General features: G+C 36.6%; 1 protein-coding gene across 1 annotated transcript in view; it reads left to right on the forward strand.

Moving 5' to 3' along the window:
* Window positions 1–16,527, forward strand: part of SH3RF1 (SH3 domain containing ring finger 1) — an 84,247-nt gene extending 67,720 nt beyond the window's left edge. The window contains exons 8-12 of the mRNA XM_053941327.1: window positions 1,858–2,028; window positions 2,194–2,453; window positions 5,934–6,292; window positions 7,924–8,243; window positions 13,796–16,527. Coding sequence (XP_053797302.1) covers window positions 1,858–2,028; window positions 2,194–2,453; window positions 5,934–6,292; window positions 7,924–8,243; window positions 13,796–13,964 — 1,279 coding nt within the window. The 3' untranslated portion in view covers window positions 13,965–16,527. The remainder of the gene's footprint in view (window positions 1–1,857; window positions 2,029–2,193; window positions 2,454–5,933; window positions 6,293–7,923; window positions 8,244–13,795) is intronic.
* Window positions 16,528–17,123: the final 596 nt, after the last annotated feature.

Below are 17,123 nucleotides of genomic sequence, written 5' to 3' on the forward strand. Positions count from 1 at the left end.
ATTCCACAGTGCACTTAATTAGTGGGTGGCAATTGGGAATGAAGGCAGAAAGCTGCTAGTTAGCATTATGTCTTCACACTTGCAATACAAGCAAACGTGCGTCATCCTTTCGGTTGAAAATATTTGGTATATTAACATGTGTTGCTAGCAACATCTTTCTTCTTGAAAACTTCTTTGTGTGCAACTTGGGGAATAAGAATGATAAAAGAAAATGTAAAATTCAGGAGATGCTGAACTATCTATTGGGACAAGTTTGAATAAGGACTGCTTTTGTTCTGTTCTTTCATGTTGTCCCACCAGGTTTCCTCCCACTCCAAAAAAGCACCCTTCTTCTATAGCAGGTGCATCTGGATTTGGGCTGTTTCTTGGTATCAGGCATTTTAACATTGCTTCTTATGGATTATTGCACCTAGTGCAGTTAATCAAGTTCCCATCTCATTTACTCCCATCTTACATCTTCAAAGGGTTGCTGTATTTGAGGATACTAATGAAATTCAGAATAAATTAACTAAAAGGGAAGTTAATGAACATCAATTAAAGCAGATCAATTGCTTTTCCATAGAGCTTCAGTGTGTGTGGCTTTGTAGATCACTGCTAAATCATGTACCAGGGAAACATCCTGCTGCCAGTGTTGCCTTCATGTGTTGCCTTTAAAGTGAATTTATTGCTTGCTTTGGGTACCTATCTTGCCTTTAAAGGATTTTTGTAGATATTGCAAAGTTTCTTGGGTGGACAGCAAGGAATAAAAATGTAATGCAAAAAGGAGAAGCATGCAATTAATGTTACTGTGCACAAGAGAAATATTTTGATGAAAGGATGTTTTCTAAAGCCATTTTTTTGCCCTTGGTGTTACAAGGGGAGTGGGAAAGACTAGCACTGCAAGTAACTGTGGATCCTTTTTCATAAATGGGGTCTAACCATCTATTTAATTGGCTGCCTCTTGTGAAAAGTACATTTTAGAGAAAATGAGATTTATTGGAATGCTGTTTTCCATAGGCCTGGGTCAATAATTGTATATATGGTTCAAATGTTTTTTTTTATGTTCAAATGTGGCAGAAAATAGAACACTGTGGTGGTTAAAACAGTATCACTTTCTAATAATAGAGAACTGTGCAACCTTATTTGAAAATTTCCCTAGGAACATTCCAAGATGCAACTACAGGAGCTTCAGGGTTTTTTTTTAACTTTTTTTCCCTAAGAATTTTTTTTTTAAGAAAAAATGCAAATGTTTCTCAACTCTCAATATGATTCAAAATGCACTGTATTGTGCTTTAGTGTTGCTTAGAAAACATAAAAGGAAATAAACTTTTTTATGGGTAACCACCTTACCCATAGACTTCAATTTCTAGTAACACATTTTTTTCTTTTGCACTGAAGTTTGCACAGGAGCTTCCAGTTCAGCAGTTTGAAATGTAGGTCTGAAACTGATCTTTCACTCCCAGCTACCAGAACTCCTCCATTCTCCCCAACTCTCCAAATAAAAAAGAAATTGATGTGTCACAAAGTGTAAGAGATACGCAAAGCAGGTGTAGGGAAAGAAAAGTGGGATACACTGGGATGTGTAGTTGATAAACACCTACTTAATAAAGATCACTAACTTAATTAAGAGGGTGGACAATTCTATTACAAGTCTTTTACATGCCATTAAAATGCACTTCAGAGGATATTCCTAACTGTCATTGTTTCCCCATAATATTACCATAACTTCTATTTTAATATTGTAACGGTGTGATGGATTATCACAGCCATTTCTGCCATGCCTTCTCATCTCTGACTGAACTCTCTGTGCCAGAAAACACAAGTGATGTTTTGAACTGTTTTAGCTTTATCATTTGCATCTCCTTTCCTCTCTTTTAGGTATATTGCTATCTACCCCTACACTCCTCGAAAAGAAGATGAACTGGAACTGCGGAAAGGAGAAATGTTCCTGGTGTTTGAACGCTGCCAAGATGGCTGGTTCAAGGGAACCTCCATGCATACAAGCAAGATTGGTGTTTTTCCTGGAAATTATGTGGCTCCAGTTACAAGGTACAGTATTATACAACTGTCTAAATAGTTTAGCTAGTTTCAAATCCAAAATTATTCTGTTCTTGTATTAAATGCTACAATTGCATAATAGAAGACCTGTGTGTTTTAGTAACTAGCTAAATTTTTTTTCAGTTGTGTTTTATTGTTTGCTTTAAATTTTGGCAGGACAGTGACAAGTGCATCACAAACTAAAGTTCCCATGTCTACTGCTGGCCAAACAGGACGAGTGGTGACTATGGTCAGCCCTTCCACTGCTAGTGGAACATCCCAGAAGCTCCAGGGGAATGGTGTGGCAGTGAACTCCAGCACAGTGCCCACAGCAGTGGTTTCTGCAGCACATATCCAAACCAGTCCACAAACCAAGGTCCTTATGCACGTGACAGGACAAATGACAGTCAACCAGGCCCGAAATGCAGTTAGAACAGGTAAAAAAAAAAAACCCCGAAATTTGTTACCTGTGGTAGACAAACTGTAGAGTCCATCTTGACAAATAACTGGAGTGAGGATCTGTGTGAGGTTTTTTTAAAGCTTTTCTTAATGTCATTGTTTAGAGTTGAATGTTTTCTGAAATGACAGTCTGACTTGTTAGATCTTTTATTATTCTCCTCTAAGCAACGGTGTGTATGTACATACTCCCACTATTGGGAATTTATATACAAGTGCTTCAGGTGGAATTTTTCTTTTTTTGTTGTTGTTCCAGCAGTATCTGGGATGGGGACATTATTTGAGCTTTCCCACTCATATGCAATTCATATAGTAATAAAAGTGATAAGTACATCTGAGTCATAGCTTATTTTTTGTGTATTAACTGCACAAGAGCTACAGAGTGCTCTAATTTAGCATTCACTTTTAAATTATCTTCTAACATCTTTGAATACCTTTAGTGTTCCTTTTCAGGTCTCTGGCTCAGGGTTGGTCCTTAGGCATTCCAGTTTGTTCTCTAACCTTGACTGCAACTTCTTTCAGCTTTGAAACACTAAGGCTATACTGGCTTCAAGATCCATATGATCTATGTAATAAAATTCTGTATTTCTGAAAGGTGTAACTCTTCATTTACTGTCTGGAGCAGGCCACATCATAGTGAAACATGCCTTCTTGTTATTTAAATGCAGATCCAAAAAGATTGATAGTGGTGTTTTTTGTTTGACAAATCCATGCACCCGTCTGTGGATTTGCCAGGCTAAGAAAATACCACACAACTGGAGCCAGTTGCTTCAAGGGCTGCAAAAGAAGAAGAAAAAGGGGAAAACTCCCATTTTAGACTATCCCAATGTTCCCCCTTTCAGCCTTGAATTTAGGGTCTATCATCTCCTGACTGAGTGTCATGACAAAAGGTTTTTTTTTAATCACAGGATTCTTATTGGCAGAGCAAAAGAGAAAGCAAAAACTGGTAATGGTGTGCTCTCTTATCCCCATAAGAAGGGTTATTTCTTATGGGCTCAAGACCCATGGATTAGCCCACTTTTCAGAGTCATGCATCTCCTAAAACACCCTGTGCATGTTCAGATGTCAGCACCAGGTTAGCTTTTGAAGGTAGGATATGTACATATATCTTTAGTTATTTTATTTCCTTAATTGGCCCCATCTTCCTCCAGTCTGATCTGAAGCTGGAGCAGGTGTGTTAGTCCTCTGTAACAACTTTATTCTTTGCCTTTAAATAAAAATAACCAGCTGCTGCTGGCAACTGCTAAGAGAAACTAAGCAAAGCATTTGTACTTTCCTGCCTCTTAGGCACAGGTGGTTTCTACTCTAAAGCCTTCTTTTGAGCTGCCTAGGAGCTTGCAAGTGACAACACAAAGGAGAAATCTCCTGTGGGCTCCAGAGGCCTTTCTGTCCCCGCATCTCTGCACTGCTGTCAAGATGAATAAGCTTTTACACTTCCATTCAGCTGAGAATGTGACAACATACTTCCCACTGACTTTTCAGGTCCAAAATGAAAAATCCAAAGGGACTGGACTCTCATCACAGAGAACTTAACATTGAATTGTGCAAAGGTGTGCTCTTAGTACAAATACAGATCTGTCCCTTATAAGGACCTGAGCACTGAAGCAATAATGGCTGCTTTATGTTCAAATGTTACAGAGAACTTTGTAGTAAACATCTAAAACATGATCCTCTTGAGCTTTCCTTAGCACATTTGCTGAGTGTTAATCTTTGGGTGAGGCTTCACAGGTTAATGCAGGGCTCCAGCTTCAGTTTAGCTCAGGGTTTCAAGGACCATTCTTCAAATGACCATAATGAGACATTGCTTGACATCGCCTTTGCTGAGGGAGTGTCGATCCTTTGATTGGAAGGACCTATAAAGAAAACATATATTCTGCCTATTTCATTAGGCAGAAATTTAATTAAAGGATAATCTCTATGAAAACAGGGTGACTTGAAGCATTTTTCCTATCAATTCCATCAGCAACAAGAAAACAAAACCAGAAAGCTCTTCCATGCTTGTCATACACAAATTGCATATGAATGTAGACATATCTTGAAGAATAGTAGCTACTTCTAGGAAGACTGATGTTGTCTCATGAACAAAAGCCAGCATTAATAATTGTTTTTGACCAAAAAAAGTCTTTCTACAATCTCCTTACCTTTCTTTTAAAATGTTCATGCTACTCAAGAGTTGGGAAGGGTCAGCTACAGAAGAAGAGGTTATCAAAAAATTAGACATAGCATATAAGTAATGTGCCTTTTTTAATAAAAAAGAAAGAATTTGTGTTTCTCACTGCATAGATTGTAATTGGGTAAAATATTGTAGAAATGTTATATAAAATATGAGACCTTTAGTCTTCTCTAATACACTGTTGCTGCAATCTAACCAAATTACCAGAGGAATTTGTAGAAAGCAGAATGAATAGAGCAAGTGCTGGAGGTTTGGTTCCAGGATTTCACTTAAAACAAGTCTGAAACTCTATTAGTATCTGAAAAATCAAAAATTGATACAATTGAGATGCACATGCACCAAGCTACAGGGATGACCCCTTCTTAGACGTAAAGTTTCAAAGTATTTGAAGGAGAGAGGTTGTGCAGCACTGGGTGCTAAATTTTGGCTCATATTTTTGTTCAGCATGTCTGCATTTCATGCCACCCAGTGGTGCAGAGATGCCCAAACTGTTGAAATTGTCTAACAGCATGCATATATGATTGACTACAAGATTTTAACAGCACTGTTACTTCTTGGAAGGGATATATTAGTTCATGCAAAGCTCTGTGCTTCCAGCTTTGCACTGCAACCCAGTGCAGTGAGTAATATACTCAGCCCTGTGCTATTCTCCAGCTTCCACTGTAGACGTTCCTTTTATTTCACAGGGGTATGAGTAAATCCACTTTCTATATTTAAACATCCCAAGAGACAACAGCTTACATTTTCAGAGAAAGCACTCACAGCAGTAATTGCCACTGTGCTTATTGTTTGAAAGACCGTGAAATCTGTTGTGGATTTTGTGAATAGTTCAGGGAAACAATCTAATTATATTTTTAGCAGCTTCTGTAAGGTGTGTTTCTTCCTACATTGCTTTATATGTCCTGACAACTACACGTGGTATTAAGAGGAGCAAACAAGTTCCAGGCAGTATTTAGCTAGCTCTTAGGTACTAAAGTGTAATCTTCACTTTGCATCTGTCTGTATGAAAAGCATTTGACTTAGCAGCTTGGATTTCTCCACAACAGAGCAGCTGCAGTGCTGTTATTCTTCTGTTGCATACTGGTGCAAGTAGGGTAGCATATGCAACTGCTTTATTTGGGTGATCTAGATTTGGTGGTGTGTATCATGTCATTATAACAGTATAAATGGAAGTTTAAAAGGTAAGAAGAAAACTTCTCATGATTGATTAGCTGTAACACAGTAACTGTACCTCACTTCGTGTGTCTTGTGAAAAGGTGAACTCTCACATTTCATTCTTTTATTCTAGTTGCCTCACATAGTCAAGAAAGACCTACAGCAGCAGTCACACCCATACAAGCACAAAGTCCATCCTGCCTTATTCCTGCAGCTGTGATCATTCCCCACCACTCTGTTGCCTCCCAGCAGCTCCAGCCCCAGCTTCCAAATACTGCTGCTTATGTTACAGCTGTGAATGTGAACCGCTCAACCATCCCACTGGCATGCACAGCAGCTTCCCTGAATTCTCCTAATATTGCTGCTTCATCTTTGGAGGGAGATATCAGTGGGAAAACTGCAAATACTCACCCTGGAGCTCCTGCATCTCCAGAGAGTGCTTTAACAGCTGGTGGAAGTGCTGCTGTCAGTAAAACAGACAAGGATGGCAAGGTGGGTAGAGAATAAAATCATTCCCTTGAATTTTCCTATTTTCATCATACAATCTTTTAATAAATTTAAGAACACAACCTAAAAAGCCCACATGAACTTGCAGGAATGTAAAAATTTCAGTCTAACAAAATAAAATTAAAATCAGAATTCTTTTAGGTTACCTTTCTTATTAAGCAGGCACACTGAGATACTATGGAAAATGCATTTCCAACAATGTTTATTGGACAAAGAATGCACATAACCATCTTTTCTAAATGTAGGACAGTGGAGTCTGTAGAGATTCTGCTTTCCTTCCTTCTATTTGAAGTATTTCATGTGTGTGTCAACTCATTCTCACTGTTCACCAAGCCATGTGATTATATTGTTGTCAGAAAAATTCTCCTAGCTTTGTAATTGATTTTGTTTCATAGCTGTGATGTAGTTAGGAAACTTTTTTCTCCTTGTGACAACTATCTCTATATCTCAAATATTTTAGACTTAATCTTAGTACTCTTCAGCCACATGTACTCCTTAGTGAAGTTTATGAAGATTTTAATCTTAAACTGTACACTGTCAGCTTTTTTTGTAACTTTCAGTTACTTTATTATTGTTGAATGGATGTGCCTTGAACTTTATTTTAAAATTACTTTAGCCATAGACATTGAAACCAGACTGAGGTGCCCTTAGAGAAAACTTATTTGTAGTTTAAGTTGAATTATGCTAATACAGAATTGTTTTAATTCCTCTGAGTTTCTCTTTATCTTTGACATTTGCTAGACAGCACATTGTTGCTGAAATGGCTCTAAGTTATTGTAGACTTAGAAAAAGGACTGAGGATTTTTATTCACTAAATCCACTACATCCCAGGCTATCAAAAAAAATTCTCATTGCTCTTGCTTTTCTCTGTCTATGGTTAAATATTATTTTTGTCTCCAGGGCTTACAATCTGGCACTTCTCATAAGCACTAAGTTCACTCAGTCAAAGGGTTGGTAAGAAGAACACTGCCACACCTTAAAAAAAAAAAAAAGACAAGAAACACAAAAGCTACTTAAATAATTCTCTTGAGGCTAGGTAATAGTCTTCAGGGATTCTTGTCTGGACAAGCAAAAAGAATGTTTACAATCCTCCCTTTAGCAGAGCAGCAGAACACAATGCATTCCCCTTGGGGCGAATTTTTGTTAGATCATGAAGGTCTTCCATTACTAAAGAAGGATAAATAAAAGAAACTTACCTAAACAGCAGCTTCCAGAGCAGACTTTTCTCCCTGCTTGGTTTGGAATGATTCTTTGTCTTCCCAGAGACATCCATGTTAATGAAATATTTTACTTCACAGATTTCTGTTGTGGTAATATTATCTCCTCACACCTTTTTCTAGACAACCTTTTGTGATAGAGCCATTTCAATTAAAGTTAAACTTTAACCTAACAAAGTGAAAGGACTTAGCTAGTTTATGATCTAAATTACTTGCTGTTTTTCTCTTTAGAATGCTAATAATTTTCTTTTTCTAATTTTCATCATCTCTCTAATGTCAAGTATGTCCTCGTAATTTACTGAGTCCTCTCTGAGCACGATGTCATCTATTGGAAGGAAGGGTTTGACTCTTTATTGGAGAGCTTTGTTCTAAAATGGGGCACTGCTTTTTGGTTTACAGAAAGAAAAAAAAGGTTTGCTGAAACTACTTTCTGGAGCATCCACTAAACGCAAGCCTCGGCCGTCACCTCCAGCGTCACCCACCCTGGAGGCCGAGCAGGCGGCGGCAGAGCTGGCCCTGCAAGGGGCAGTGGGGCCGGAGCTTCCCTCAGCAGGCGCTCACAGCAAAGCTGGCTCCTGTCCCAGTGACAGCGAGGCCTCTGCGCTGGCCCACAAAGCCACTGCCCTGGATGCCTCTGTCCCAGTAGCCCCGCCACCTCGGCAGCCTTGCTCGTCGCTGGGGCCGGTCCTCAATGAATCCAGGCCTCTTGTGTGCGAAAGGTAAATGATGCTACGCAGCGAGACTTGGGCAAACCAAGAAAAAACCCATTCTCTGACATTTGTAGTGTGTGTTAGAACTGCTTCAAAACGCTGAGATTTTATAGCAAGATGAAACATATTTTTTAACAATTCTTTATTTACTTACCAACAAATATTTGTGTTTATATTTGTTTACTTTTCATGTTACTTTTAAAGTTTTTGAATGAATAGACACTCAGATGATGGTCACAGCTTTGGTAGACAAAAGAGGCCTCCTATTTTTCAAAACAGAAGCACATTATATTCTTGCACTTATGAGTATCAGGTTAGTCTGATTATTAGCAGTGTATAACTGCCAACCTAAATATACAGTGAATGAGACCTTTATTTATCTATGTGTGGGCTTCTTAATATTTGATTTCTTGAGCTTTTGCAAAGATACTTTTTACTGCCTGAATGCCCCATGGCTGTGCATCCACACAGGCTCTAGGGCAGCCTCTGTGCTCTGGCAAGTGAGTCTGAAAAACATATAGATGTCTGGACTCTCAGACTGACAGGCAGTTGCTTCATGTTCTGTGACTTTTGTATCCACCTATAGTTTTTCAAGTTTCAAGTCCTCAGTAGAACATAAAGGAAGTGGCATTTTTCGAACTACAGGATCTTTTATTTTTCCTAGTAGCAGACAAGCAGTGTGAGGAGGGTTATAGGATTTCTTTTGCAGCAGCTACAGGATTGTGTGGTGTACAGATGAAAAATAGTGGAGTTACAATACTAACAGCTCTAGGACTGAACTGATTGAAGCTGACTATTGTAGACTTTGTTTTGATGCTATTAAGTCATGGTGTGTGAGCATCCTGTTGTACTTCCAGAAGTCCACTATCTTAAACTATTCCCGTGTCTTAAAATCCAGACAGTATATAACTTTCTGCTTGCCTTTTAGTTCACTTCTGTCATACCTTTAATATTTTAAAAGGTTTTATCTGTTCCTACATCATTTCCTTGCAGGAGATTTCTATTTCATACTGAATTGGTGAAGTAGATTTATGTTTATATGTGGAAAATAAAACCTGAAAGATTCTTCTTTTAGAATAGCATCATTCATTTTCACATTATCATAAGTCTGTTTGGCACATTAATATGTTTCTATGCTTTGAATGTGAAAATAATATTAAATTCATTTTGAAAATAACATTAAATTCATTCTGGCATAACCAGTGCATATTAGCGTAAAGCTCTTTCTATCATCACAAAAAGTAGCTTTTTCACTTCCATGATGGAATTTTTTTTTCTCAGAACTACTTACAGAAAGTGATGCTATATATTTTTATTGATCTAGTGATGATTTATGATTTATACATATACTCAAACATTCTCTCTATCCTTACTATTATTTAAGTGATGAGTGCTACTGAAGAAGCATTGCTACAAGATAATTCTCAGTGGCAGTCATGCAGAATTGTTACAGTTTGTCAGTGTATTTAGACAGAATTTCATCTGAGTTCCGTTTATCCTTTTCAGGACATGGTTATTTTTTTTTTCCTGCTAATGTGCCCTTGCACATTTCCTTTGGATGAATATCTTAAAATATAATGGTTAATACTTAAAACTTACATTGTACTCAGTATCTTTGAAGTTATTGATAAGCAGTGATTACTCTTCAGCAGTCTGGAAAATGTGGGGGGTAAAAATCCTGTGGCATCTTCAGTGAAAATTTGAGTTGGGGAGGGAAATATTCATGAAGATAAGCTCAACAAAAAGCTGAAGAACAGTGAAATCTCCTACTAGGATTATTCTGCTCTTACATCTCAGAATTCCAGTCACAGATTAACTATAACTGTAGAATTCCAGTTTAGAGAATTCCAGTCACTTAAGACTCTGCAGTGGGGCTCATTCATTTCTTCTGATTCTCCAGCCAATACCCAGGTTGTTTTGGGGTGATTTCTTGTATTCATGCAGTGCTGACAAGGCCAAGGATCATAATGTTTTCTTTACAAAGATAGACCCAACTCCCTGCAACTCCCAGAGTGAGACATGCTATGCTATGAATATACAGGAATTTAGTTATCTGAGGAGTTTACTTTTTCCATATAAGCTAAAAGAAAACTTCAAGCTCTTTTCGTGAGCTTTCTCTTTTAGAGGAAATGTTGCTTAAATAGCCTTAAATTTTACAGTAAATATACAGCATTGTAATAATAAACTACTACCCAGCACTCCACAATGGTATTAGAGACTTGAAATTGAACCTAAATACACATCACTGCATATCCTAAATTATAAAATTAATCTTTCATCCAGTTACAGTGAAAGAAAAGCAGTAATTTTGTTCTGTGATTAAAGTGACCCTAAGTAGTTTCATCTACCACAAAATGACTGGTGTAACGTCTGCTCCCAGTGAGCAGGCCAGTGGCTTTACAGGGCAGCAAGCCTTGCCACATCTGGCACCATTTAATGCTGCTAATTAAATGCTGAGAATCACTCTGCCCTCGATGGGCGTTGGTGATCTGTAGGAGTCAAGGCACCCACTCAGAAGACACAAGATCTGCACAACAGCAGGGCACACTTGAGTTGGAAAGTAAAAATTCTAAGGGCAAGGAAGAAAAGCTAAATCAAGAAGCTGAGAAATAATTATTCGTTTAAGTTGTATAATGGTAGTAATTCCAGCTTTCTGTGTTTCTCTCAGCTAAAATTTTCTGCATGTGAGAAAGTATTATTATCCACTTGTTGATCTGGAAAACCACAAATAATTGTCCAAAAATCAACCACAACTAGGTAGGAATAAAAGCAGTATTTTGTGTCCAGTGAAACAGATGCAACGAAGAAATGGAGACACACATGAAAGATACAATCTTTTCCATCTTACAGAAAAAGTGTGAGAAATGCTAATATTAAAAATGAAAAGCAGAATGGAGAAATATGAAGACAAGCCACCACCCTCTTCAAAATAAAAAATAAATTCACGAATACAAAGCAAAAGTACTGTGGGATATAGCTGGACACATTAAGAATATCAGCAGACAACTGGTGGCAAATATATTGGCTACTTCTGGGAAGCTAAAGTACCTTTATTTTTATAATACTTACATTTTGTCACTAGCTGATTAAAAATAATTAGGATAATATTTGGAAAATTCATGAAAGTTTTATAAGACAATCAAAGAATAATAAAAGAAAGGAAAAACCTCATGTTGTACAGCTTAGGTGCATGTAAAATATTAAGTGACCACAAAAGATCTACAAATTTGACTTTCAGTCATTGAAAATATTTGCAAATACTGAATAGGGAGACAAACAAGGAAGTGTTTTGGAACATTGAAACATGTGGGAATGAACATGTTTTTCCAAAACATAGGCCATGCTTAGTAAATATGATTATTTTTCTTCAGGGACCTTGCAATGAACTTTTGAGCTGAAGCATAAGCTTTTTATTCTGCATGAAATTGGTAGTTTTGGCAATATGTTGTCGATGAGGAGATAAGTAATGGAAAAATAGTTTTTGTTCCATAGTTAATCCAGGGTGATCTGGATAGACAGCTGTGTGAATGTGTGATGGGTCTGGGTCTGATCACCTCTCTTTGGGCAAATAGGATTTGTAAAATGTGGCAGAAAATTTGAAGAAGGGCACAAGATTTACAGGTGCAAAGCCTGATGGGTTTCTTCTCATTAAAAAATGAAAAATACAGTAAAATAACACTTTAAAACCAGGGCTATTGTGCTCTGTTTTAGACACTAGATTTCAAGATGAATATCAAAATAGTTGGGAAACTAAAATTTAACAAGTACCAAATCACTGCAGAGGTTGTTGGTTGTTGTTTATGTGCTATCTGGTGATCCTCTAGGGAGGACAAAGAGAAGATGGGAGCAAGCAGGAGCAGGGAACAGACTTGTCTGTCAATTCAGGGGAGCATAGAGGTTACTGACAGACAGAATTAGAAACTAAAACCAAGCATATTTCAAGTCAAACATTTACAAGGCAGTGTTTGACAGACTGCAAGATGAGGCAGGCAGCTATTCTTTCTTGAAACTCTTTTTTTTTTAACAGACTATGAAGTGTGCTGGTTAATTTTCAGCCTGGGAGCAACCTGCTTGTTAACAACAGCAGTTCTTCATAGCTTTATTGCAGTTCTTTATGCTTCACTGTCTTGCCTTTGTCCTGCCTGAGTAAAGGCTGTAGTTTTAACTCAAACTCTCAATCTCAATTTAACTTACAGTCTATTCAAAATATTTGGTTCTCACTTCCTAAGTCAGCATTAAAGCCCAAGTTGCCCAAAGCAGAAGTTAGTGCAGGTCTAGGTTGGATGCAGGGTACTCTGGAGCTGCACACTAATAAATCTTGCAATTGGCTTGGTAGCTTTTATGAAGCATTAATCTAATAATTCCCGTGCTCTGAAATCTGGGGATTGCCATCACTGAAACAAAGTCATGGCTTATAAGTCACTAATCAATAACATTTGACAACTAATTAAGTCCAAATATGTTTTGCTATACTTAGATTTCCTAAGAGACTTCAATTATTTACAAAGTGCAGCTACTCTTTTCTGGATATTTTTAACGGTATGGACAGACTTAATTTTTGTTTCATAGGTTCTTAAGCAAAACATTCTACTGTAACACAGTATCTCTCTCTGCTTCAATATTACAGAATTAACTTGTTTTATTATGTGTGTATTGAGCTACAACTGCCATTCCATTCTTTACTAGACTATATCCTGTTACTTTGTCTTTTCATCAGATTGTTCATTTATTTTAATATATTAAGATAATAAATTATTTTAGGCTTATTAAGATAATAGTTATCTTTATGAAGTAATAGAGTTTTACATTGCTGTGAAGCTATGGAAGAAGATATTGAGTGGTGTTATGCATGTTAATAACAGAGAAGTGTAGCCTCTTTTTAATGCACTCATATTTGAAAAGTGATTTTACTGTGAGAGACTCAAAAAATACACTTCATGCCAAGTGCTTAAGAAAATTGTTGAGTTGAAAATAGTTTTTAACATAGTAGTGCACAAGGTGAGCAGCTGTGTTCAAAGAATATGTTCTAACTTGAAGAGTTTCTAAGGAAAATTAAAATTATTTAAAACAGCAAATCAAATTTATAGGTTTTGTTGGTTTCCTCCTTTTGTTCTTTGCCTTTCCTTAAGAGCCATCTCTGGAATAATAAGAAATTAAACAGACACTTGTAAAATTATGCCTAACTAGTGCAGTGAATGCTTTGATTCTTGCTGAGTCACAATGACTGAAAGAGTCTGCAAATTTATATTGGAAAAAATGTTTACAATTTCCTCCTGTTACTCAACCATTGTCTGTATTTTACGGGATCTTGGTGAAAAAAAAATCATAGAAGATGCATGAATTTACCTTAAATTTATTATGTTGCTATTGTTATTATCTGTTCAAGACATACTTTTAAGTTGTGACATACTCAGCAAACAGTTCCAGACAGTTTCCTGTGTTCATAAGCTTCAACAGGCACAGAAATATTTTTTAAAGTTTTGGGTTAAAAAAAGAGATGGGGGAGAGTGGGGCAAAAAAAAAAAACCCTAAATGAAGGTATTTTTTTTCTAATTGAACAGGTACAGGGTTGTGGTATCCTATCCTCCTCAGAGCGAAGCAGAACTTGAACTTAAGGAAGGTGACATTGTTTTTGTACACAAGAAACGTGAGGATGGCTGGTTCAAAGGCACTCTGCAGCGAAATGGAAAGACTGGCCTTTTCCCTGGCAGCTTTGTAGAGAACATTTGAGAAGATTCATTCCAAGAGCTTCAAATCATACTGTACTGTAAAATAGCACAAATATTTTGCCAGAAAAAGCACAGTCATTAAATATTTTCAAATGACTGTAATGTAAACAAAAATCTACATATTTTTACAGTGTCTATAGCACAATTACACCAGCGAACAAAAGAGATGAAGGCATCTGCTGGTTTTATCACTTTGAATTCTTAAGTGTGATGTGTGCCTTGTACTGTCTGATTTATTATATAGAGGAATTTTTTTCCCCAAGTATGTTACAAAAATGAGCAATTGTTTACAAGGCTGTAACTAATTTATTCTTGTTTTTTTTTTTTTAACTTGAATTTTGTGTAATAGCTAAAATTCTTGTGACTATGATTTTAACAAATTATTAATTTATGAAAGAATAACAAAGGGGAAGCTGGATTCTCTCCTTATGAGCAAGCAATTATATCTGATAAAGAGCCTCCCATTTATCCTCTGGACATTTTTCCCCTGCTGTGTCTGACAGTGGAGTAAGTCTCTGTTGTATGAGTTAATGTTGAGTGGTGGTGATGTGGCGTCAAATAGAATTTGCCAAATGGGGAAAAAATGTGTATTTTCTTCTTTGGACAGAGAAAAAAAAAAAAAAAAGTCAGTGGTGTTCTTGAGTCTAGTTTTACTTCTTCATGAATCACCTAAGTAGAGTAATGTTTCCAGGAGGCAAAGATGTATGTGAACAACTGAACAAAACCATCTCAACGTTAGGATCATCTCAAGGTTAGGAAAGAAGAAATTTAGGAGTGCCAACAAGAAATTCCCTATATATCCTCTATTCATATAATAACTATGGCTATTTGAACAAAGGTTAGCTTTGTGTATTTGGCCAGTTCTTTGGGCATTTATTGCTCAGGATCCAACAAAATTGGAAAGAATGTTAAAGCCCAACACTTAGAATGAATATAACTTGAAACCATCTGTTTGATAAGACTGACTATAAAAATAAAATTATAAGTTGTACTTAATGTCTAAAAAATGCCTAAAATGTGTAATTTGCTGTTTTCTTCTCAAAATGATCTGCATGGCCAAGAGATGTTTTAAAATGTCTGAGCAGTAGTGGTGGTAAGTTATGCACTTGTGTTAAAGTAAAAGGCTGTATGAAACACTGTGAAAACTTTACTAACTTCTTAACCATTGCTTCTTTGCTATGTTCTGACTTTGTCTTGCATGTGTTACTCAATTCCTGCGGTAATGTAACTGTGCATGGTTGGCATTTTCCATTCCAATTTCCTGTTGCTGGGTTATTTTGCTCTGAAAGTTTCCCAAAAGCCACTTGACCAAAACTAGTGAGCAACTCGCGTTCAACCAGAGAAGGTGTCCAGTGTTTGAATCATTAATAGAATTTGTTAATGTCCTTGCAGCTGATGGATAGAAAGAATGCAGCCTGCAAGAAATATGTTGTTAGTCTTTCAGGGTTTTTTTAGAGATTTGACACTGGGGAACACACACGCTACTCAGCTGAACTTGGTTTTTTATTTTATTCTTTGATTATAGCAGTTTAATGGTGATTTTTTTTTTTTTTTTTTGCAAGACACTGAGCACCATAATCTCCTTTTAAATCCATTTAAATCTGATGTAATTTGGCTGTTACCCAGCACTTTACAAAGGGATGCCAGTAAGGTGATTCAGTGTCACAGAGAAAAAGTGATCTGTTAAATCCTTATAATTTTCTTAAGAAGTTATGCATTGAAAAATATCAAATGTTAATGACAGAGATTTCTTGCAATATCAGGTAGTATCATGATGGTCTTAAAAATAAAAAAATATATCTATAAATATATATAGTTGGACATGACAGCATTCCCAAATTAACCATCTCTCTTAAACACTGTATCATTCAGTTTTTGCATTTTTAAATCTTTTAAATAGTTTACTTGAATATTCATGTAATATATAAAGGTTTTGTGAAATGAATTTTAGTTAGAAAGAAGCTGATACCAGCTTTTATCAGCATAAATTGGCACTAGTGTGTCGTAATCTTATTTTGGAAAATTTAGTGCATTTTATATTAAAGACTACTAAAGGTTAATTTTTTTCTATCTCTACTCTCCATATTTTAAACTAAGTGACTAAGGTACCTCTATTAATAGAATTTCATGATGTAAAGTCAGTTAAAATTCAGCTGTTAATCCAATAGTTCTGTTAGATGGAATATATTTTTAATTGATTTTTTTAAACATTGAGTAAACGTTTGTAAAAAGGGCTTATTACATAGCAGTGCAACAATGACAAAAATGCAGTTTATCATGCCTTTTTTTGTGATCTTTTGGGGGTTATTTTTTGGTTTTGGCTTGGGATTAATTCAGTGTAGAAACAGACAAACCCTGTGCATTTGCTTTGTGTAATTCCATTAAAAATTTTGTAAGGTATTTTATATCTATGTTTGAAGTCCGGTGAATGTTAAGTGTTTGATTTATTATGTTAAACTTCCAATCCTAATAAATATTTTCTTAGCAAACAGCTACAGCAAATAGTGTATGCAAACCTTTAGCATAAATTACTTAAATTTGCCAATAAAATTCCCAGAACTTAATTTCTGAATTCCTAGGAGGGTATTTCTGCTCATGGAGAAAAAGTCTTCAGATTCCATAATGTAAGAAGCTTGGAATGATTACTATAATGCAAAAACTATAGAGAGAACTGAGGACCTGGCTGATCTTTTCCCAACTCCTTATTTCAGCAAGTAACTTCAGAAAAGGGTAGGTAACTCCATCTCAGTGTGTTCATGATGGAACTAGTCTCATCAACAGCATAGCAGGTGCACAATGTACCTGCTTTCCCTAGAGGAAGTAGTGTCTGGTGTAATGGATATACTGGGAGAGGTTAAAGCATCTGCCTGAACTTCCACTGTGGGCACAAGTGTTGGGTGGCAAGAGACTCGTTTGCCTGAAGAAGTCTTCTGTGCACAGCAGTAAGGCAGCAATTGGCTAACGAGGAGACCTTGATTTGCATGTGGTTACATGTCTGCTATATGCACATGGCTTCTGGGAAAGTTGGTGAAAATTAATCCTAAAAGTGTTTGCCAATGTTTGAGACTTGCTAAATGTTGCAGCTACTGCGATAAGCTCAGTGTCAGTGTCAGTAAGACTGACAAGCAGAACCTCAATTGTGCTGGCAGTGAATGGTGCA

The sequence above is a fragment of the Vidua chalybeata genome, chromosome 4, assembly GCF_026979565.1.
Source record: "Vidua chalybeata isolate OUT-0048 chromosome 4, bVidCha1 merged haplotype, whole genome shotgun sequence".
NCBI lineage: Eukaryota > Metazoa > Chordata > Aves > Passeriformes > Viduidae > Vidua > Vidua chalybeata.